Source organism: Triticum aestivum, chromosome 7A, assembly GCF_018294505.1.
Source record: "Triticum aestivum cultivar Chinese Spring chromosome 7A, IWGSC CS RefSeq v2.1, whole genome shotgun sequence".
NCBI lineage: Eukaryota > Viridiplantae > Streptophyta > Magnoliopsida > Poales > Poaceae > Triticum > Triticum aestivum.
Genome location: NC_057812.1, coordinates 388,562,034 through 388,585,718, shown reverse-complemented (window position 1 = coordinate 388,585,718; position 23,685 = coordinate 388,562,034). Strand labels below are relative to the sequence as shown.

Here is a 23,685-nt window from a genome sequence, read left to right as displayed (position 1 = left end):
CATCACATAAACATGGCATGATGCACAACCAAGTATGACGCATGTCCGGTTTAATGAGGCATGGCATGGAAAAGTGCACAAGCAAAACTACAAGTTAAGTGGAGCTCAATATGCAACGAGTTGCATATTAACGAAACACCACATTTAATTATTTAGTTCTCTCCCGTTTAAACTACTCAAAAAAATTAAATGTTGTTTAAACATGGAAAGAGGTGGAGCATAAGTAAACTAAACATTTAGGAAAGTTTAAATGAGGCCGGAAATAACAAACAACAATTACGGTAAATCCCCATATGCATTTAGCAATTTGGTGCAACAACAATTTTAAACATTTAAATGTTATTATAATGAGGCGAATGACATGTGCAAGTTTTATGCAGTTTTTTGAAAATGTTGACATGATAAGATATAAGGCATTTGTCATCGTGGCGGCAACGAAAGGGGTGCCACGGCGACGATAACGAAAACAGTGCCACGGCAACGTTCTGGTTCCGGTAACTCAATTGAGATATCGATGCAAAAGAGGAATGTGAGGATGCGTGGAACACGCAAGAGATGGTGGGGTGATCCCGGTAACCGGGTGTCCCATGTGTTGGTGGCATGGCAACCGAGGGTCGTGCACGAAACAAACGGGCACGGTGCAAACACGGGGTTCAACTCGTATCACACAACATTCATCCACGATTTTCGTCTCAACGTTATACCTTTGAAGCATGTGTTTTCGGGACGGAACGAGTTCGTAGAGGGAAGTAGAGTAAGTAGTAGTTCACGGGTCGTCGAGGGAAGTAGTGGTTCATGTCCGTAGATGTTCGGGGTCATGACACGGAGCTTGACGTCCACGGGGTCTTCAGCGATGGTCGTGTTACATGTTCCCTAGACGTTCGGGCGGCGGTAGTGGTACACGTTTTGAAGGGGAAGTAGAGGTTCATGTTTCGTAGTCGTTCGAGGTCGCCGATAGTTGTACACAGTCGTTGTTGGACTTGACGGATCCGATGCCTCCGGACGTAGTGGTACATGTTCGTTTTTGGAGAGGTACTTGGCGTTCTTCTTCTCGAAGTGTAGTCAAACTTGACGTATCCGAGGGCTCCAGGCGTCGTGGTACTTCTCGAAATCCACATCGGATGAAGTTGAACATCTTTAAACCGAACTTGGCGCGTCCCAAAATCTGTGGGCGTCGGTACTTGGCGAAAAGAACCCACGGAGGCGGTCTGGGCATGCAACGAGCAACGACGCGGTGTACAGACGCATGAGTGGACTTGGCGTAGAGGCAGAGGTCAACGCAGGAGGGTGCTCGAGCAGGATTTGGCGACGGTCGTCGTCCTCGCGTACTCACACGACAGAAGCAGGGGTCTCCGGTGGTCGAAGGGCATGGATGGAACGGACGAGCGGATCCAGGCTTGGGATGGCCGGTCCTCGCCAAATTGAAGAAGGAGCAGCGGCCAGCGGAGTTTAAGCGGCTCCCTGGCCACGGCCTTCACCGGCGGAGAGCGCGGGGACATGTGAGGGAGGCCGGGACCTGACCGGACCCTGGACGAGAACGGGGTCTCCGGAGCTCGATGGAGACAGAGCCGGCGGCGGAGGGCGGTCCCGGGCGCCGGGTTCTGACTTGGAGATGACTTCGACGAAAACGAAGCGGGAAGGGAAGGAGAAGCGTGTGGGGAAGAAGAGCCTGGCACGGTCACGGTGTGGGGCTCGCGCGCAGGGCGGCGGAGCAGGCTTGCGGTGAGGATGACCGGGAGCAGGGGGCGGAGCAGTGGTTCCTGGCGGCGGGGCCTAGTCGAGAGGGAGAGATGGGGGTCGAGGAGGTGGGGAACGGGAGATGGGGTGCAGCGCGCGCGCGCTCTCCTGGCGGCGGGGTGGAGACGAGGGAGACCGAGAGGGAGGAGGGATCGATGGAGATGGGTGGCTGCGTGCGCGTGCGGCACTGCAGGCGGACGAAGGGAAGGAGCAGCTCGCTAGGGTTACGGGGGAAGTGGGCCTTGGAGGCCGGCCCAGTAGAGAGGGGGGTCGGCTGGGCCTTAAGGCAAATGGGCCGGTGCTGGAGGGAAACGGCCATAGGCCTAGTCGCCTGGGCTGCTGGTTGTGCTCTCTCTCTCTCTCCCTCGTATTTTCTTTAACATAAAACAAAGGAGAGAAGGGAAAGCAAGATGAAGGGGTTAGGGAAAGAATTTGTGCACGAGGGTAATTTTTCTGGACTCATAAAAATGTGAGGAATATAAATAAAATGGCAAGAGGATTTTTGGAGAAAATAGATTCACACATGTTGAATATAATTCGACATGTTTCAATTTTGAAGCCCATTCGAAAGGACTCTAATTGGGCTGAGATTTTAGAGGAGCCTCGATAAAAGAGATGAGAAAAATATTGGCAAGGTTTGAAGGTCAAACTCAAAGAGGAATAGACATGAGAAATATTTTGCACGTGTGTTATGGTTAATTCCAAAAGAATGGAATATTTATAATAGCTCCCTAATATATTGGGAGGATATGTTATACAGAGAAATCACCAGGTGAGTTCCCTCAATTTAAATAGATCAAAGATCTATGCATTTTATTTAGTGGAGTTGGAAAATAATTAATGGCATGATGACATGATGCAATGCACCTGATGCAAAGATGAATGCAACAAACAAAAACAAAACACGCAACGAATCTCGGAACCGATTGAAGGCATCTGGAGCGCCGGTCTTGGGGCGTCACACATAGGTCCTCTTGGCACTTGGTGAGATGATGATAGGTCCATGGGGATGACCATAGGATGCTCTGCATCAATTGGTAGAAGTACTTGACCTATCCATCATTTCAAGGAAATATGTGAGTGGGAGAAAGATAAGAACTTATACCAAATGTACCTTGATCGATGTGAAAGATGGATCAATGATCACTCGAATGTGGAACAAGGAAATATCACAATTGGTACCAATTCTTGTCGGTTTCTCACACCTACACAAGTAAAAGCTTATAGTGGAGCTCGGTTAGGATGGTGGCACAAAATTTGATGCAATTGGTAGTGAGCTTCAATAATGTTGGAAAAGATTCACAAATTTGCAAATGCAACCAGTAGACCAATAGCAAAATGTGGTACACGGAAACACACACGCAAAGAGATAAGTGGGGTCGTGCAACCAAGGGATGAGCCAAAATGTGGAATCCACGAAAAATGCTCTTGTTGCACAACACTAGAGAGACGCTAGCACGATTGCACAATAGGCAGATACGAAGACTTGTGCACAACCTACTAAGAAAAAATGCAATGACTTCTATCCCAAGTATGCTCTATGTATGGTATTTTGATGATATGATCCAAGATGATCTAGTATGACAGTCTTAATGTAGTATGATGCTATGTTTCTTGCTTAAAAGCTCTTTGCTTATCTTTCCCTTTTGCTTAAAAGCTTGGTTGGCTCTTTCTCTTTTGAGCTCTTTTCTCATGCAATGCTTCACGAACCAAGATAGCACTTGTGTATGCAATGACAACTTTGTGACACAAAAGATGATACCAAGATATGTACCAAAATGATATGGTAAGTAAGCAATTTGAAGTATGAACACTAATGTGCACAAGTGACATTCCCGGCAATACTCAAAGGCTAGTCTCGATGGGTAAGATATGCAAAATTGGGCTATGGTGGTTTTCAATGTAATGGCAAGAATGTATAATGATGGGATATCACGATACCAAGATGAGGATACCGTTCTTGCTTACGGCATGGTGTCAAAATGGTGGAGTGGTCATTGTTGATGACGTGTCCATAGCAAAGATGAGCAGCGTTGATGTTGATGTAGAACCGTACCTAAATAGCCGAAACAAAATAGAACACAGAACCGTAACTCAAATTCTCATAGCAAAACATGACAAAATTGTCGGACTTGATAGCTGATGTGGACATAGCATGTAGAGATACAACAAAAAATATTGTTCGCATATACAATAATCAGGCGATCTCTATTAATAATTATATAAATTATAAATTTATTATTCTGAATAGAAATACAACACAATCTCTTTTTTTGTGCAGAGTTGACAAAGAATTATACAAACCACGTGTCAAGATACGAAGGTGTATGTCTACTTATACGTACTAGTAAGCATGCACGTGCAACGCACGTCTCTGCAGTGGCATGTGGGGGCGATGGCCCTACCAGTTGAGGGCGCAAGGCATGTTGAACCAGTGGACGTCGGGGCGGCGGCCTCGAGAGCTTTGCAACTTCGATGGCATGGACCTTATGCCGTGTGGGTTGCAACTACTACATGTATATGGAATGCTTATCTCTTCATCGCCGCGGGAGAGTGCCTCATGATTTCTTTCGGACATGGAAGAGTGACTTGTTCGGTGGAGCGAGATAAAGCTAGTGTGTGTTTGCGTGGTTGGCGTTTCTTGTGGCATTACGGTGTTCTAGAGTGGGTTTGGCCCTTTTGTGTTGGTTTTCCGTGATTAACTGGACAATCTTCTGCTTAATCAATGAAACGTCAAAGTTTTTGCTTCGTGTCTGAATTTATTTGCACTCATGCTCATTTACTCAACAAAAATCCAGATATATCTAATGTGTTTCTTTACCAGTAAAGAAGGCATGCTAAGCAAAAAGGACAATACCCATGCCTGCTTTGAAAATCCACCCAAGATAAAATCGAATTTAGAAGCAAGACCATAAAAAAACCTAGAAAGTACAATTTCCTATAATTACAAATTCATGACGTCCTTCTTCCAATTTCCGGTGAATCATGTTCATAACTTTAATTCAAATTCATTGCCAAGCCTTTGGAATAATATAAAGGAATCAACTGAGTGCACGTCTCAAACATTGATCAACTGAGTTGACATGATATAAAATTAAATTAATTACTGAAAAATATACAAATCAAATGAGTACAAAAATCATAATTGACATAATATATATGTCAAATTTTACGTCTATATAAAAGATAACCACTAACATTAGAAAAATAATTAAAAACCACTTCACTTGAATTGTATTTCGGTAAAGTAATTATTAACATGCATAGAAAAATATATTTCTCTTACTTATATGCACCTCCGACCCGTCATGTTTGTGTCCATGCTTACTGAGGTCGTCATTTTCATAGCAATGAACATAATTCCTTTTTTAAGTCTATTTTGTGAAAATGAGACATATATCAAACAAAAATTATATATAATCATGTGAAATATGTATAATTTTTTTGGCAGACTGCTGGATGCAAGGACGCACCCGTTTTGTGCGAAGAGGATTCACTCGTCTTCTAGATCAGCTCCTGTATTTCTTGAGAGGAGTGAGCCGCTTCCAGACCTACCTAGGCTCGTACGGGCATTCGCTTGTTGGGCCTGTTTGACACTTCTCTCGCCGGCACGCACAGTAGCCACACTTATAGAAATAATAAAGATGTGTTTCTCAATAAAAAAAATAAAGAAGCATTAGTTATCAGAAAAAATCCAGCCCTCTCACCGCACATCATCCACTCTGCCCACCTCACAGCCTCGCACATGTCGCTTCTCCCTGCCGCCTCCTCTCCTCACCACGACTCGCCCTCGGCATCCTCTCCCCACCACGGCTCGCCCCGCAGCCTCCACCTCCGATACGACCTCACGCTGCCACCAACGCTTCCGGTCTCCCCTGTATCGACACTGCCGCCGGTGTCCAACCTCAGCGATGACGCCAGCCTGCCCGACGTAGCTCCTGGCCGCGGCGGCCTAGAACGCCGAGGTATAGAAGCCTGCTCCGGCTGCCAAGCTGCCGCCCAACCTGCTCTGGTAAGTCTTGGGCTTAGGTCTCACTTCCATATAGCAGAACGATTTATCTGAAGTATTAAGTTTATATGAAGAAAAGAAAGCTAGGTTTTGTTTGTTCAGTCCTCATGTGCTTTGTAGCCAAGCTTTTCATTCTAGAAGCCTGCTAATCTGCTATATTGTTATGATGGAATTCTGTATCTGATTTGGATGAAACAAAACTCAAGAGTACTTATTACAAGCTAAATACTGAGTGAATTGCAATTTAACTGAAGCATTTTTCATACATTACTCAATGTTTGTCAATTGGGATGTACTCAATGTTTGTCCCTTCTCCACTGGACACCAACAGGGGGTTCCATATGATACAAGACTCAAAGGTCTAGATGATGACAGAGGAACCAAAGGTCTAACACAGGATGCTTCAAAGTCTCATTTTAAAAGGTCAACAGGTTGATGTTCTTTTTCATATCTCATCTTGTCAGTCTGATATTTGAAATATCACAGAATTATTGTTCATATGCACCTGTTATCTAAATTAGTTCCTGCTGACACATTCAGGCAGTACAAGTTTCACAATAAATCTAATTCCACACATACAGCCAATCTGTAGATTAATTTGGCACTGACGTTCGATTAAGTTGATTCCAGTGTAACAATGAAAAACTTCTGGAGAACTCATACCTTACGGCTATTATAAATTTAGGTCATTACTTCAGAATGATATAATGAGAGAGAGGTCTAAATTTAGGTTATTACTACTTCATCAGGACCATATACCATTTAACAGTATTACTACTTTTTAGAAGATAATTTGTCATGCTTCTAGTGAACTGGCAACCCCAGTTAAAATTTGAGGTCTGTTAATTTAAGACATACAAATAATTGAACATGTTAAACAAAATAATCAGAAGCAAAGGTTCGGCGGCTCATTGTATCAACCAATCCCGAATTACTGGCTAAAGGTTCTAGAATTTACATTTTACAGAAGTAGTAAAAAAACATAATTTTTGTTTTAAATTGAGTTGTGTCTGTAACACAATGATATTCAGAGGACCCAAACTTGGGTGCTTCCAACGCTATTACACACAAAGTTAAATGCATTGGCTTTAGAGATACCTCGATAGATGCCATTGGGTGGAGAAATTATTTTCAACAGGGCATGAAGAGGATTGTTTGATGGTCAACATTTGCAGGAGTAAGCTTGCTCAAGGATTAGTTTTTGCCTTTTCTGAACATGGACTTTGTGGATGCAGAAGCTGCATGAATAGCATTTAACGTTAATCACAGAACGGCAGACAAAATTCTATAATGTGTTGAAATCTAACAAAATCAATATTAAGAGCACTATGATTTAGACAACAATGTTACAGACACATGGATTACCCCTTTCAAGTAATCACAACCACGAAAGCGCACAGTCAAGGCCAGAAAAGGCGGGGTTCTACTTATTTTAAATCATAGGTTACTTCTGGCAAGGTTGGGTTTTGCTTACTTTATTAAATCATAGGTACGAAAATTCACATGGCTGGGTTCTGCTTATTTTAGTGGCAATCGCTGTAAAGTGGCTTTCTAGTTGGATGTCTACAAAATCAAATATCATTCTCGAATTATTTTCTTTTGTTTCAGATGTCAACTATCAAGAATATAACCTCTGAACTATCCACTAAGTTGTTCAAAACTTGACTTAGAAACAGAGTAAAGTTCACATGGACAGTGATATTTTAGTCTGGCCACTACAAACCAAGGAAGCCTACTATAGAAAAGCAATATTAAGCATTTAGAGTAGTATATTCTGCTGGTTGATGCTTTTTGCTATATATTCCATTGTTATAGTAAAACCAATTTTTTAGATATATTACTTGCTGTCGTTTCAGAGGTAGTTGCAGTCCAGCTTAAGCTTTGTAGAGTCATAGCCTCACAGGTAACTCGGGATGGTTGTATTGCAAGCGTAGGATTAAAAAGGAAACCCCCAAATAATATATTCAGTGCCAAAAAACATGACCCTTAGTTGCCAGAGTCAGCTTAAACTCATTCCATTGCTTTGAAAAACATGCATGCATGGTACCCTACCCAATACCAATTGGCAGGCCAACATATAAGAAGAAATTTGTCTTAATTGTATTGCAGATATTTAGAGAGGCATGTACTGAATTTCATTTGCACAAAATGAATTGTTGTAGATTGACAATTGTCATAGAGATTTTGTATAGTCCTTCATTCAAATGGCCTAAAACTAACATAAAAATGTGGTAATTCATGGCAAAAACATGACTATCGTCACACCTATGCCACCGCTTCATATCCAAACGCAAGATGAAATGAATGGAAGATGGTAAGTACCTGTCAGCATCTTCCTTACTCCCAAGATTATGCTTCCTCCTCTCTTTCCTTCCTCTCCCGATTCTTTTTGTCAAACGAACAACATGAATTGAAAATCAACCAAGCAAATCAGAAATGAGAAACAAAATATGAAAACATGAGTAAACCTTATCTCACTTCAACGCAAATCACGGATGATCGTGGGCGCCCTGCCACTGATTATGTTAATACTTGTTGGAAAGGTCAACCTGTACACCATGTAAAATTACCTACAAGGTTCAGCTCTATGGTTCTGCAAGCAAATATCTTGTCTGGATATGATAGTTCTAGGGACAAACCTGAAAACTTTATTGTATGCCCCTATGCACTGTGAGGCCTTGTAGTTTTAGCTCGCCCCAACAGTATGGACATGAAAATTAGGTATCAACATGAAAATATGTAAGATGATTCTATATATCTTTGTAGGTGGAGAAGAAATTACGATTAGAAGTTGTTGCAAGTATATATGTATTGAATAATTATACATACAATATGATATATCAATCCAGTAAAAGCAGCGACAAGTCTATCCATATTGCTGCATTGTACAAATACTAAGATATTTGGTCAATATAACACACCGATTCACAAAACCAAGTCCCCAAAACCGAGGTCATCCTTTTGCATATTTGCACGACAACACATTGTAGTCAAACATATGGAAGAATTATTTGCATTCCAAAATCATACTATTTGAATCTGTTAATCTGAAGAAATGTATACCTTTTTAATCTAATTCAATCATCAGAAGCATATTGGTTCAGAAATAGGAGTTAATCTGAAGCATGTGTCTTGTTCTTAACTTCTCCTCTCTCGCTACTGCTCTCTCCTCCTTCTGTATGCTCTGTTGACATCCTCTTTCAGAAACACATTTAGTATAGAAGGAAAAACCGAAAAATACAAATTTGAAGGTGAACCTATTTTATTAAAAGGAAAAAATTAGCACAGGTCAAATTTGGTAGGTTTAGAAAAATATGCAATTGATGCACATCATTTTGGGTTGTGCTTAAGAACAACACCAATAACTACAATTTAAGATGTGGCCGACAATAGAGAATAGCAACACCTAAAGGCCTATAATATCATCTAGCTTGGCATGCTCATGTAAACTAAATGAAGCTATCATAATAGTGCCTATAATATATCTAAATTTAGTACCATAAAATTAGAGAACCATACGGTTTGATTTCTCATATTTCGTTTCGGAAAATAGCAGACTCTGTTTTTAAAAATGACAGTTAGAACGCTCGTTATGAGATCACAATGTGCCTTTTAACATCGATCTAAGAATGCAAGAGCAACTGAACTTGATCTATGCTAAGCGTTGTCTGAACCAACTGTACATGATTTCTATGAAACAAATAAAGACTGTTATGTTAGGATAATCCTCCTACTATAACAGTTTGACTTACTTCACTTGATAAACAAAGCACCTGCCTTTGATTTGGTCTAGTAGGCATCAAAGCTATAGTAATAATTAGCAAATTTCTGCAGAATAAATATTTTCTATATATACATACTTGGCAGAAACAAAGCCATGTCCTGGTGCTTGTTGAGAATGACGCCGAGGGATAACACTGTGGTAGAAAAGGCTTTTTCAGATGGCAGAAACAAACATCAGTCAATGTGTAAAGGGCATAGACAACAAGAACAGAAACAAAAACTTTTGTACAACCACAACAATAAGTCTACTTTTAAGCTCACTCGTCTAGCTATAAGCAACCAAACTTCACTAACTCTGACTTTAAAACATCAAAATTAGGGGGTTACAAAAACATCGGCGGCCTCACGGTGATGACGACCACCCGATTAAATTGAAACTACCGACAATACACCTGTAATCCTCCGCTGCATTGAGCATCAGCCATCGTAAGATTGATTCCTTAGTTGATCTGAAAATAGTTGCTTGGATTGATGTACTATTAGAACAGATTGGAATATGGAGAAGAAAGAGACCAGAGTTAGGAGAAGAAGCAGGGTCAGAGCTTGATGAAGCAGGGCCGTTTACCTGGTGGGAGGCGAGGCTAGCAATGGTGGGGCTGTGATTGCATCCGAGTGCACAAAGCGGAGGCCGTAGTTAGAGCCCAAGTGGAAGACGGGGAAGAAGTACTGCAGTTCCACGGGCGCGGCGGGGCGGCTCCGGTGGCTGGGAAGGCGACGACCCGCGGCGGGACGGCTCCCGCGGCGGGGGCGTGCTCCCGTGGCTGGGGAGGCAGCGACCCGCGGCGGGGGCGGGCTCCCGCGGCTGGGGAGGCGGCGAACGGCGCGGCGGGGGCGGGCTCCCGGCGACCTGCGGGGCTTCCCGTGGCTCCGGCGGCGCGAGGCGGCGGTGAGGGGCGCGGCTTCCCGTGGCTCGGCGCGAGGCCGTGGGAGGCGAACGGCGCGGGAGGAGGAGGAGGTCGTGCGGGAGGAGAAGGTGGAGGTCGTGCGGGCGACCGGTTTTGTTAGTGCGGGACAGATTAGCGATCGATTGATTGTAGTGGCTTAATGCGTGGTTGGTAGCGTTAAACACAAAATGATTAAGGGCCATTAGATCTTGATGATGGATGGGTGGGATTGTTTGGATCTGCCCCTCTCTTTCTTTTATAGTGGTAGTAGATAGATAGTAGATAATGCGTGGTTGGTAGCGTTAAACACAAAATGATTAAGGGCCATTAGATCTTGATGATGGATGGGTGGGATTGTTTGGATCTGCCCCTCTCTTTCTTTTATAGTGGTAGTAGATGGATGATTGTATAAATGCATGCATGTGAGTATCCATGCATGCACTCCACCGAACCATCCATCCCATCTATCATGTATGCAAATGCCACGAGGGCTAGGCAATTTGATTTTGACTAAATGGGCCAAGAGGAGTAAACTGCTGGGTCGAAAGGATTTTTTTGGTGCACTAATTACACCACAGCAGGCCAACGTGTCTCATCAACAGAAGCAACCGCCACGTCATGCATGCAGTGTCCGGACTTCCTACGGCAAGCGTTCGGGGACACCATGAGGCAGCCGATCCACTTAATAAATAGCTAGTCTAAATTACGGTTTAGACTCGGGTTTTATTGTATTGTCTAGCCATCGCTATAATTTTGCATCTACGAGACATTTAGGACTTCCGCCTTGTCAGATCCACAATGGAACTCAAACTTTTAATCTAATTCGTGTGCTTAATTTTTCATCCGCAATTTGAGATTGCAATTCAGTTTTGTTCTTGCCTGTTCTTTGATTGCTTGGAGGAACTCGAACCTCGTTCTTCAGGTTGATCGTGCCTGCGGCAAGGTCAATAACTATCAGAGATTGGTTTAGTGATTGTCAAGGCGTATCATCAGGTACGGTATAACCAGATCGTCAAGGTCAAAATCCACCAAATCGATAGTTTTCCCCACTCTAATCGAAAGATCGGGCCGCCGTCACATTAATAGCGGTTAAGCGATGGTGGTGTTTGCGGGAAATGGTGGTGCTATGCGGAATTGATGGTGTTATGCGGAAGTGAATGTGGGCGCCGGAGCAAAATTTGGCGGAAGTTAGGCAGAAAACGGTGCGGTGGATGGAGATGTTGCTGTCAGGGGCCGGATGTCCGGGCTTGAGGGCCGGATGTCCGGGGGTCGGGCTGGATGTCTGGGCTCGGGATCCGTGGACGAACTCGAGGAACTCCGCTTAGAAGAGGCAAATTCGGGTCAAAATTCGAGAGATTTTTTGGATGGAAATTGGGGCAAAGATGGGGGAAAGCTAGACCAACCTGCAACACATGAAATCCGTGGATCAAATCCAACAAAACTTCATCACACCAACAAATCACAAAAAAATTGGGGGCTATTTTTGTGGGGAATGAATTTGGGACAAAATCAAGAAAACAAGGCTAGAAAACAAAGAGGGGAGGCTCCGAAATCATGATCAACGTGGCTCATTATTCCAGGATGATGTACGGTGGACCTCTTGATGGCTGATCTTTCACGAAAGGAGCGGATCCCAATGAGGAACACGAAGAACATGAGGGGAAACATGAGGGAATACACGAGATAAACACTCAAACCAACGAGATTAGGTCACACATATGCTAGATCCTCAAAACACAAAAGGAGATACAAGATCCACAATCAACAAAGGACGATACAAAGGTAACCGGTTCTTCTCCATGAGGAGGTCTTGAGGGGTCTTGAAGGCAAGGTGGATCTTCTCCGAAAAGGTAACGGTCCCTTGCAATGGAGTAGATCCGGATGGATGAGCGAAGCTCTATCTCACATATGAGCTAACACAACGCTAGCCCTAGAAAGAGGGAGGAGGAGGAGTATATATAGTCTAGGTGTGCGAAGGGGTACATGGGCCTCGGCCCTACACTATGCGCAGACGGGCGAGGTCGGATGTCCGGGCGTCGGGCCGGATGCCCGGGCTTTTGCGAGGGGCCGGATGTCCGGGCTGGCGGGGCCAGTCTTGGTGCATTCGGGACAGAGGACGTTGGATTGCCGGGCTTGGGCCGGATTTCCGGGTTGTGCCGGATGTCCGGGCTGAGGCTGGATGTCCGGGGCCTGTAGGTAGTTGGTGGCTGTCGTTGTAGATGCTCCAAGGGCTGGATGTTCGGGGTCATGGCCAGATGTCTGGGTCCAGGAAGCTGCTCTTGACTCCTACCATTGGTTCTCTTCATCCATGAACTTGGGGACTTCTTCGTCTTCACGTGCATCTTCGGCAGGGTCCTATTGATACCTAATCATGCACAACATTTCGGACTTAGGTAGTAGCCATGTCTCGAGTGGATCATATGTGATATCACTAAGGAAGCAAGTCACCTCGGTCTCGAGACCTCTAGCTCTAGCTCATGTCATAGGTCTTCTTGGCACTTGGTGAGACAACAATACGTCCATGGGGATGACCATAGGATGCTCCGCATCAGTTGGTAGAAGTACTTGACCTATCCATCATTTCAAGGAAATATGTGAGTGGGAGAAAGATAAGAACTTATAACAAATTTACATTGATCGATGTTGAAGATGGATCAATGATCACTCAAATGCGGAACAAGGAAATAGCACAATTGGTACCAATTCTTGTCGATTTCTCACACCTACACAAGTAAACGCTTATGGTGGAGCTCGGTTAGGATGGTGGCACAAAATTTGATGCAATTGTTAGTGAGCTTAAATATTGTTGGAAAAGATTCACAAATTTTCAAATGCAACAAGTAGACCAATAGAAAAATGTGGTACACTGAAACACACACGCAAAGAGATAAGTGGGGTCGTGCAACCAAGGGATGAGCCAAAATGTAGAATCCATGGAAAATGCTCTTGTTGCACAACACTAGAGAGACGCTAGCACGATTGCACAATTAACGGATACAAACACTTGTGCACAACCTACTAAGCAAAAATGCAACGACTTCTATCCCAAGTATGCTCTATGTATGGTATTCCGATGATATGATCAAAGATGATCTAGTATGACAATCTTAAGGTAGTATGATGTTGTGGTTCTTGCTTAAAAGCTCTTTGCTTATCTTTCCCTTTTGCTTAAAAGCTTGGTTGGCTCTGTATCTTTTGAGCTCTTTCCTCATGCAATGCTTCACAAACCAAGATAGCAATTGTGCATGCAATGACAACTTTGTGACACAAAAGATGATACCAAGATATGTACCAAAATGATATGGTAAGTATGCAATGTGAAGTATGACCACTAATGTGCACAAGTGACATTCCCGGCAATACTCAAAGGCTAGTCTCGATGGGTAAGATACGCAAAATTGGGCTATAATGGTTATCATTGTAATGGCAAGAATGTATAATGATGGGATACCACGATACTGTTGGGTTCTACTGTAGGGTGCGTTGATTGCAAACTAAAATTTTCCTACGCGTAGAACAACCAGGAACATGCTACGGGAATGGATCATAGATCGTTACCACTAGACGCGTAGTGTCGTGCAGCGGAAGAAGAGTTGGGGTAGCACGTCTGCGTGGATCGTCTCCTCCTCGTCTGATCTCCCTCAAATAGCTGGTCGTCAGTTCCCATGTACAGGTTCGCCGGAGCAGCGCAAGTGCACCGCCTCTAACGGTATCCGCGCGTGCAGGAGGAATGTCGTGCAGCGGACTGCTAGGTCTGATCACACAATCGGCGGCAAGTGGAGGTGTCTATTCGCATCACATGCAAACCTTAGTGACATCACCAAAGCGATCAACTACATGAGTGTGCCGCACCCCCACCTTAAATAGGCGTTTGTCGAGGGCTCAACACTTGGGCCTCTCACGGACCCTAAAACCCATAAGTCTACTCAGCCAGAATCCGAACACAGCTCGTATCACATCCGACCAGTGTCCTCGGATCCGACCTCGTAGGTTCCTTCCCTTAAGCACGCGACCCCTTAGGTTCAAGCCAGCTTGGTCGTAGTTCAGATAAGCTCCTAAATACACGGTTGGTAGCGGCCCCTAGCAAGGCATGCCGAACACCAAGCAGACTATGAAGCTGGTTAGGCGTACCTGTACATCATACTTCCATTCCTTTTGCCACACGATATATGTTGTCAGGCTCAAGGCGAGTTTGTCATCCTTGTGCTAGCCCGACCTCTTTCTCGTTCCAGTGATGCCGACCACAAACCGGATTATCTCATAATCCTTATCGCATGGCCATGCTTATCCTGGTCGGATCACACGAGGGGCCCAGAGTATATCTCTCTTGATCTGAGGGGCAAATCCCATCTTGCTCAACCATGTCTCGCAGCATGGGTCTGGACAAGTCCGAAACCTACCTTTCTAACTACCTAGTCACGGAGTAGCATTTGGTTGGCCCAAAACAAGTCTATCACCATCTCGAGTACATGCGCCAGCTCAGGTCTTAGGACATAGAACATATGTTGTACTAGAGACTCATAGATGACATATTACTGCGTCTCATAGTTGGGTCTGTCCGACTCGGACCTTATCTCAACTCGGACCCGACTACGTCGAATCCGACCAGATCCTTCTGAGTCCATATTATCCGGTTAGCATCCAATGCTCCATGGCTAGTGAGACCAAGCCATCGACCGTGTCATATGCTAGTCTAGTAGGCTGCGCGTCCACACAGCCCTTTCGACTAGGGACCTTTTAGGACGTTTATCATACAATGCATAGTCCCACAAACAAGTCACGTACTTGCTGATACACATCATTGATAATGTCCAAGGACTATCTTTATTCATAAACACATAGGAAATATCATCATACATGATTGCCTCTAGGGCATATCTCCAACAGTCTCCCACTTGCAGTAGAGTCAATAAAATAGACATCGAATGCCCATAGCTCTAACGTGCCCCTCATGCTTGGATTGTGGAAGCGGCTTAGTCAATGGATCTGCAACATTTGCACCCGTGTGAAATTTGCATAACTCAACATCACCATTCTTTACGATCTTTCATATCAGGTGATAATTCCGATCTATGTGTCTAGTCTTGAGGTGATCCCTAGGCTCCTTGGCTTGTGTGATGGCACCAGAATTATCACAATAAAGGTCCAACGGTTTTACCGAGGCTGGGAAAATACCAAGATCATCCAGAAAGTTCCGGATCCAAACACCTTCCTTTGCAGCTTCACAAGCCGCAATGTATTCGGCTTCTGTGGTAGAATCAGCCACCTTATCTTGCTTGGAACTCATCCAGCTCACTGCTCCTCTGTTCATGACATACACGAATCCGGACTATGATCGACAATCATCTCTGTCGGTTTGGATACTAGCATCGGCGTAACCCCTTACAACGAGCTTTTCCTCACCTTCATATACTAGGAACATCTCTTCAGTCCTTCTCAGGTACTTCAAAATAGTCTTTACCGCTGCCCAGTGACTCTCACCTGGGTTGCCCTGGTATCTACTTGCTAGGATTATTGCAAAAGCAATATCAGGCTGTGTACATATCATGGCATACATGATGGATCCAATTGCTGAGGCATATAGAATCCGACTCATCCCGCTTCGCTCATCAGATGTCGAAGGACTCTGAGTCTCACTTAGCCTTGTACCATGTGAGATAGGCAAGAACCCTTTCTTGGCCTCACTCATGTTGAACCGCTTCAACACTTTATCTATGTACGTGCTTTGGCTCAAGCCGAGCAGCCTCCTCGATCTATCTCTATAGATATTAATGCCTAAAATATACACTGCCTCACCAAGGTCCTTCCTTGAAAACTTGCCATTCAATGATTCCTTGACTGAGTTCGGCATCGAAACATCATTTCCCATCAGTAGTATGTCATCCACATACAAGATCAAAAACACAATCGAGCTCCCACTTAACTGCTTGTATAAACAAGCGTCCCCATTGCTTTTGATGAAACCGAGACCAGTGATGACCTCATCAAAACGAATGTTATAACTCCGAGATGCTTGCCTCAACCCATAAATGGATCTCTTGAGCTTGCATACCTTACTAGTGCTAGTCGGATCGACAAAACCCTCGGGCTATATCATATACACATTCTCGGTTAAATTCCCGTGAAGGAAAGCCGTTTTGACATCCATCTGCCATATCTCGTAATCGAAATATGCATCTATAGCTAGTACGATCCTCACCGACTTCAGCTTCACTACCGGTGAGTAAGTCTCGTCATAGTCAATTCCTTGAACTTCTCCATATCCTTTAGCGACAAGCCGAGCTTTGTGGATCTGAACATTCCCATCCACATCGTTTTTCTTCTTAAAGACCCATTTGCAGCCAATGGCCTTTATGCCAGGCGGCGGATCAACCAAGTCCTAGACTTGATTTTCATCCATGGACTTTAACTCAGATGCATGGCCTCTAGCCATGCCTCGGAATTCGGGCTCACCATCGCTTTCGCATACGTGGCCAGCTCATCGCTTTCTAGCAACAATACATCACGCACTCTGTGCAATCTTTCTGACCTCCGTGGTTCCGGTGCCGCTTCCACTACGGGTTCCCTGACTGACTCCGGTATGATCTCATCACCCGTCGAGCCATCCCCGAGTGGTACTCAAATTTCTTCGAGTCGGACCGTCCTCCCACTGGTCTCCCGACTAAGAAACTCTTTCTCAAGGAAAACCCCATTCCGAGCAACAAACACTTTGTTCTCTTCCCGGTTGTAAAAGCTATATCCCAATGTTTCCCTCGAATATCCCACAAATATGCATTTGTCCGACTTGGTGTAAGCTTGTCTGACAAAAGTCGCTTGACAAATGCTTCACAAGCCCAAATCTTTAGAAAAGACAAACCGGGAGTCTTCCCGGTCCACATCTCATGTGGTGTCTTATCTACGGATTTTGATGGTACCCTGTTATGTGTGAAAGCTGTAGTTTCTAAAGCGTATCCCCAGAATAACAAGGGTAAATCCAATTTGCTCATCATAGATAGAACCATGTCCAACAAGGTACGATTCCTCTATTCCGATACACCATTTCTATGTGGCGTACCCGGAGGTGTGAGCTGAGGTACTATACCTCGGCTTTTCAGATGATCATCAAACTCCTGGCTCATGTACTCACCTCCATGATCAGATCGTAGAACTTTTATAGTCTTGCTGAGCTGATTCTCAACCTCGTTTTGAAACTCTTTGAAATTTTCAAAAGTTTCTGACTTGTGCCTCATCAAATAGATATATCCATATCTACTCAAGTCGTCGGTAAAGTCACGAAGTACTGATAGCCACCTCTGGCAGTTGTGCTCATTGGTCCACACACATCACTGTGTATCAGTTCCAACAGCTCGGGCGCCCTCTCGCAACTCTTCGCGAAAGGAGACTTAGTCATCTTGCCGAGCAAGCATGATTTGCATGTCTCGAATGACCCTTAGTCAGACGAAGTTAGGAGCCCATCATCATGGAGCTTCTTCATGCATTTCAGACTAATGTGTCAAATTTGGCAATGCAAGAATTACGTCGGATTTATCTCATTAGGTTTATGCCTCTTGACATTCATGTTATAGACCGATTCATGTTCTAGATTCAATATAAATAGCCCATCAACAATGGGTGCATAGTCGTGGAACATACCATTCAAATAAATCGAACAACCATTGTCCTTTAAATTGAATTCATAACCCTGACTCATCAAGCATGAGGCAGAAATGTAATAACAATTATTCAATTCCAAAACAAATCTAGAAGGAAGCTGGAGCTGCATCATGCCGACTTCCAACGCAGTAACTCTTGCTTTGTTGCCGACCCTAATGTCAATCTCCCTTTGTGCCACACGCCTAGTTCTTACCAGCCCCTGCATCAAGTTGCAAATATGAACAACCGATCCGGTATCAAATACCCAAGAGCTACTAGGTATGTCAGCAAGGTAAATGTCTATAACATATGCAACAAGTGTACCTTTGCCCGAAGAAGCATTTCCAGCCTTCTTTCCATGCTCTGCAAGCCACTTGCTACAGTTCCTGTTCTAGTGATCGATCTCGTTGCAATGATAGCAAATGGTCTTCGAGTCCAGTCCAGATTTTGGTGCAGCGGTGGAGGTTACCGTCTCCGTGCCCTTTGCCTTAGCCTTTTTCTTAGACCAACTCTTCTTGAACTTAGCCGATTTCTGCACCATCAACACTTGATGTGTGCCTTCCTTAATATCGTGCTCTGCCACTTTGAGCATCCCATGCAATTCAGTGAGCTTCTTATCCATGCCATGCATATGATAGTTCAAAATGAACGTCCCATAGCTGGGCGGAAGAGAACCCAGAACTGCATCAGTAGCCAGCTCATCCAAGAGTGGGAAGCCCAAACGATCCAAAGCTTGCACATATCCGATCATCTTGATCATATGTGGGCTCAGTGGATCACCTTCCTTTAGCTTGCAATCCATCAAGGATCGCCAGACATTGAACCTTTCGGTCCTAGCCTGTGTCTGAAACATGCTCTTGAGACTTTCGATCATATCGTAAGCGCCTCAACATTTTCGAAATGCTGTTGCAAATCGGGCTCCATACAAGCCAGCATCAGGAAACTTATCTTGGTTGATTCATCAACGAGTTTCTGGTAGGCATTCTTAGCTGTGGCACTAGCATTATTGGCAGGTTCCTCTTGAAGTGGATCCTCTAGAACTTGTTCCTTTTTATCATGCTTGAGAACAATTCTGAGATTTCTATACCAGGTGGTAAAGTTTGTTCCATTTAGTTTATCCTTTTCCAGAATTGATTTCAATGCAAAGTTGGGTTGAGCTGGTGGTGCAATTGATCTACAATAGAAAATATGCAATCACTAAGCAATGTGTTTATGTAGAGTAATTCAAGACTTAAATATAAATACTCCCACTAAAGTTGGCATCCCTTTGCAAACTCTCAGTGATTCAGGATTCGACTAGCACATGCGACTAGTGAGCTTTAGCATCACTGCTAGACAACATGCCTATCCGGTAAGCAACTCCTTGCTAATCGTATCTCTGTACGACTCCTGTCAGTCGGGAAGGTATCTCATACCCTGGCCCCCAACCTTCTTTGCCACAAGGCCCAAAACCGTTTTGATAGCCTTATCAAGATAACCTGATGCAATGCATGTCCGTGTCCGACACGAACCCTTCAGTTCAAGGACACCTAGCAGCACCCCAATTTTATGAGCTGTCAGGACCCTGACTCAATGCCACATCGATCTAGCATGTAACACCTCATATCACTTTGCGGCCTCACGCACGGTATTCCCACGGGTGTCGCCTTACCTTTGCCCGGGACCGCTTGCGCCTTTTGGCACACGTATATGATAGTGTCGCTAGCATCCATATGATAAGGAGCCCGGGCTGACATGGCTAGTCGTAAACCCAAAGTGGCACAAACTTACAGGGACAGGCATCCATGACCCAGCATCGAACGTGTCGGTCATCAGTGAGTGAATCCAGGCTGTAGCACTGGGCTAGCAGGACTCTGGTATTCATCGCGTGACATTTCCCCGAAGGGACAGACACAGGAACGAAGAAGGACACATGCCGGCCAGCCTAAGTGTTCCGGAGCAGTAGCAAGCTACCATGGCTCAGTGGAAACACTAGGAGACATTTCCCGGTAAGAGAGGCTACTAAGAATAAACAACTAGATAGTCAGATCCCACACATACCAAGCATTTCAATAGCATACACACAATATGCTCGATATGTGCAAATACAACATGGCATCACAACAAGACTCTATAACTCAAGTATTTAATTAGGCTCCGAGGAGCGAGATATTACAAACAGGGGTCTCATGACCCAACAATCAGAGCATACAAATTAAGCACAAGCGGAAGCTATCATGTCTGAGTACAGACAACTATAAATGAAAAAGGCTGAGAAGCCTGACTATCTACCAGATACTGCCGAGGCACAAGACCGTAGCTGAGGTAACAAGCTAAACGTCGAAGTCCACGTGGAACTACTAGTGAGACCGAAGTCTCTCTGCAAAAACATAAAATAGGCAAACGTGAGTACAAATGTACCCAGCAAGACTTACATCAGAACTAACTACATATGCATCATTATCAACAAGGGGATGGTGGGGTTTAACTGCAGCAAGCCAGCTTTGACTCGGTGGCTATCCTAAACTACGACTGCAAGCAACTCTTTTGAGGTGGCGCACACGAGTCCACATATTCACCATATCAATACACCACTATGGATCCGCTCCCGTCTCCCTACGAGAACGCCATCCATAGCACTCACGCTTATCTTGCGTATTTTAGAGTATCCACTTTCACTTGTCTATGAACTGATATAAGCAACCCAGAAGTCCTTCACCGCGGACACGGCTATTCGAATAGATGATATTAACCCTGCAGGGGTGTACTTCTTCATACATGTTTCCACCACTTAGCGTCTGCACACGACATGTGCTCGGCAGACTTCAAGCGAAAGCCGACGTGGGTGTAGACCACGACCTACCTAAACACTCAAGTCTCTAGTCCAGGTTTATCGCCTATTCGGGTTCCATCCATGAGGAGATCCGGCCGGAGTTTCGCTCACAGCCCCAAACGATGTGAACAGGGTTCCGTGACACCAAACGGGCGCCCGGTATACCCGGCCACGTGCCTACCGCATCACAGCCCACCCCTACGGTCAGCGCTGTCCACGGCCTCCAGCATACTACAAACACCAGAAACTACTTGCAACTCCTGGACAGAGGACTTGGGTGAATAAGAAGTCGAGCGGGGTCATATTTCAGGGCCCAATGTATGGTAGTAGCTGAATCATGGATCACAAACACAGAACTCAGTTCCTAAGGACGGCTTCAATGAGACAACCCACCATGTACTCCTACATGGCCTCTCACCGCTACCTTTACCAAATCGTGTTCACACACTTAGCTCACACACAGTAGGACATGTTCACACGCCTCTGATTCATCCCCGATGAATCAGACCTGACTCAACTCTAAGCAGTAGCAGGCATGACAAACAAGCATGAATGAGTAGGCACATCAGGGCTCAAACAACTCCTACTCATGCTAGTGGGTTTCATCTATTTACTGTGGCAATGACAGGTCATGCAAAGGATAAAGGGGTTCAGCTACCGCAGCAAGTAACAGATGAATCGGTGTTGTCCTAATGCATTAAAAGAGAGCAGGAGCGAGAGAGTAGGATTGTATCGGAATGAACAAGGGGTTTTGCTTGCCTGGCACTTCTGAAGATAACATTGAGTCTTCATCAGTGTCAACGATCACAACGTCGGAACATCGTCTATCGGGAGGGAACAGATACCGGCAACAAGGAAGAAATACAATCAATGCAATGCACAATATGATGCATGCTCATGACATGGCAATATGAATGTGTTTTGAGCTAATGCAACTAGCAACAGATTAAATGAAGTTGGTTTGAATACAAGATTCAAATTCAAACTCCATATGTGATTATTCAAATGCCATTTAATTGATTTGTGCTAAACAGCAGCTATAAGTTGTTCTAACATGCATGAAAATGGTACAGATGGATTCCTTGAATTTTTCTGATAATTTTTCATATATAAATTATTTAATTTGGAGTTACGGTTGAATTTCTATGATTTTTAGAAGTTTATACAATTTTCTGAAATTATTAAATCATTTAAGATTTATTTAAATCCGGAAAAGGGGTTTATTGCGTCAGCATGACCTCATAGTGACGTCAGCAGGTCAACGTGCGACCCAGGTCAAACTGACCGGTGGGTCCCGAGTGTCAGTGTCTAACTAAACTAATCTAACTTAGTTAATACTAACCTAACTTAATTAGCCGGGCGGGGCCCGCATGTCAGTGGCTCTGGGGAAGTCAAACTAGGGTCAAACCCGGCCAACTCGCCGGAGTTGACCCACTGCTCGTCGCCGGCGGAGCCAGAGACGGCGGAGGGGTGCGGGTTTCCTCCTCCGGCGACCAAATGGCCGGCGGAGGGCATCTACGGAATGCCCAGGCTCGCGCGCATCTAACAGGGCAAACGGGAGAAGCTAGGGCGGCCGTAATCCTCGCCGGCGTCGAGCTCAGCGGCTGCCGGACCTCGGGCGTTGGCGGAAACGGCGCTACGGTGCACAAGAGGGGAAACGGAAGGGCGCTGCGCCTCCTGAGGTTGCGGTGAGCACGACGGTGGGCTCGGGAGCGAGCTGCGGTGGTTGTGGCCACGACCACGCCATGGCCGGCGGCAAGGAGCAATCGGCTCCGGTGAAAAGGGCGGCTAGAGTGCGGGAACGAGCGCGAGGAGGAGGGGGAATGGAAGAAGAGCTCACAGCGGATCCGGTGGAGGCAACGGCGAGGCCGGAGAGGGGCTGGAGCTCGCGAATCCTCGAAAGTTCGCCGGCGGCCGAAGGTTGGGGACGAGCTTGAGGGCGACGCTGCAGGGCTTCCGGAGGGCCGTGGATCGGTGGGGAGGAAGAGGGGGTCGAGGCGGAGCCTTTGAGCGCATCGACGAGGCTAGGGGGTGGCGGTGGCCGCGAGGGAGCTCGTCGGTGGCGGCGGCTCCGTTCGGTCGCGGGAGGGAGAGGAAGCAGAGGAGGGGGAAGAGTTCGGGAGAGAGTGAGAGAGTTCCAGGGGAGTGGCGTGGCACGCATGGAGGCGTCCGGGGTGTCGAGGTGGAGCGGCAAGCAGGAGGTGGCCGGGGCGTGCGCCGGCGTGCGTCGGCCACGCGCCTGTGCCTACTGGCGCGAGGAGGAAGGCGACAGGGGGGAAGTGGAGATGGGCTGGGCCGTGCTGGGCCAGGTAAGTGGGCGCCAGGTAAGTTAGGTAGGTGGCCTGGTGGCCTTCTCTCCCTCTCTTTATTAGTTTCTGTTTTCTATTTTTCTATTTTGTTCTGTGTTGTTTTAGTTTAGTAAAATACTAAACCATTTTATAAAATCCTGAAAATAGTTATGTGGCTAGAGCTAAAATATACCAAACCACATAAAAATGTTCCAGTATTATTGGACATATATTATTTATATATCAAATATATATCCAATGCAAATAGTTATTGAATTAATTCAAAGGCCCCAAAATAATGTTTCAGTCACTCCAAAAATATTGGTTTGCATTTTATTCTTGCCAATATTTTTCAAAGCTGAAAAGGAACATTTCCTTGGAAGCATTTGAAGCAATTTTTTAATGTTGATCATCATTTTTAGAAGGTTTCTGAGGCTTTAAAAAAATCCCTCAATTCAAATTTCTTTTGAATTAAAACATGATGCTCACATGAGGTCTAGCCTAGTGCATAACAGGACCAGGGATGTGACAACTCACCCC

The 23,685-nt window shown here is 45.2% G+C and overlaps 1 protein-coding gene and 1 long non-coding RNA gene across 12 annotated transcripts in view; one reads left to right on the top strand and one right to left on the bottom strand.

Annotated features, from left to right (window-relative positions):
• Nucleotides 1-5,084: 5,084 nt before the first annotated feature.
• The window catches only part of LOC123146992 (uncharacterized), a 29,752-nt gene continuing 11,151 nt past the window's right edge, over nucleotides 5,085-23,685 (top strand). Inside the window, exons 1-3 of one of the 4 annotated variants that reach the window (XM_044566250.1) lie at nucleotides 5,145-5,749; nucleotides 6,078-6,169; nucleotides 21,486-21,606. In XM_044566250.1, coding sequence (XP_044422185.1) covers nucleotides 5,483-5,749; nucleotides 6,078-6,169; nucleotides 21,486-21,501 — 375 coding nt within the window. In that variant the 5' untranslated portion in view covers nucleotides 5,145-5,482 and the 3' untranslated portion in view covers nucleotides 21,502-21,606. Of the gene's footprint in view, nucleotides 5,750-6,077; nucleotides 6,178-21,485; nucleotides 21,607-23,685 lie in introns of those variants that run through there. The other 3 variants (XM_044566247.1, XM_044566246.1, XM_044566249.1) reach the window with 3 other exon arrangements.
• On the bottom strand, nucleotides 5,640-10,232 carry LOC123146993 (uncharacterized). 8 transcript variants are annotated; one of them, XR_006473011.1, is made up of 7 exons: nucleotides 10,095-10,232; nucleotides 8,810-9,978; nucleotides 8,386-8,392; nucleotides 8,215-8,295; nucleotides 8,069-8,131; nucleotides 6,845-6,984; nucleotides 5,652-5,746 (listed from the first exon to the last, which is right to left on the bottom strand). It is a non-coding gene; the product is annotated as an uncharacterized lncRNA (long non-coding RNA). The 8 variants fall into 8 exon arrangements; XR_006473009.1 differs by lacking the exon at nucleotides 10,095-10,232 and having other exon boundaries at nucleotides 8,810-8,930; nucleotides 9,607-10,036; XR_006473010.1 differs by lacking the exon at nucleotides 10,095-10,232 and having other exon boundaries at nucleotides 5,640-5,741; nucleotides 8,810-10,036.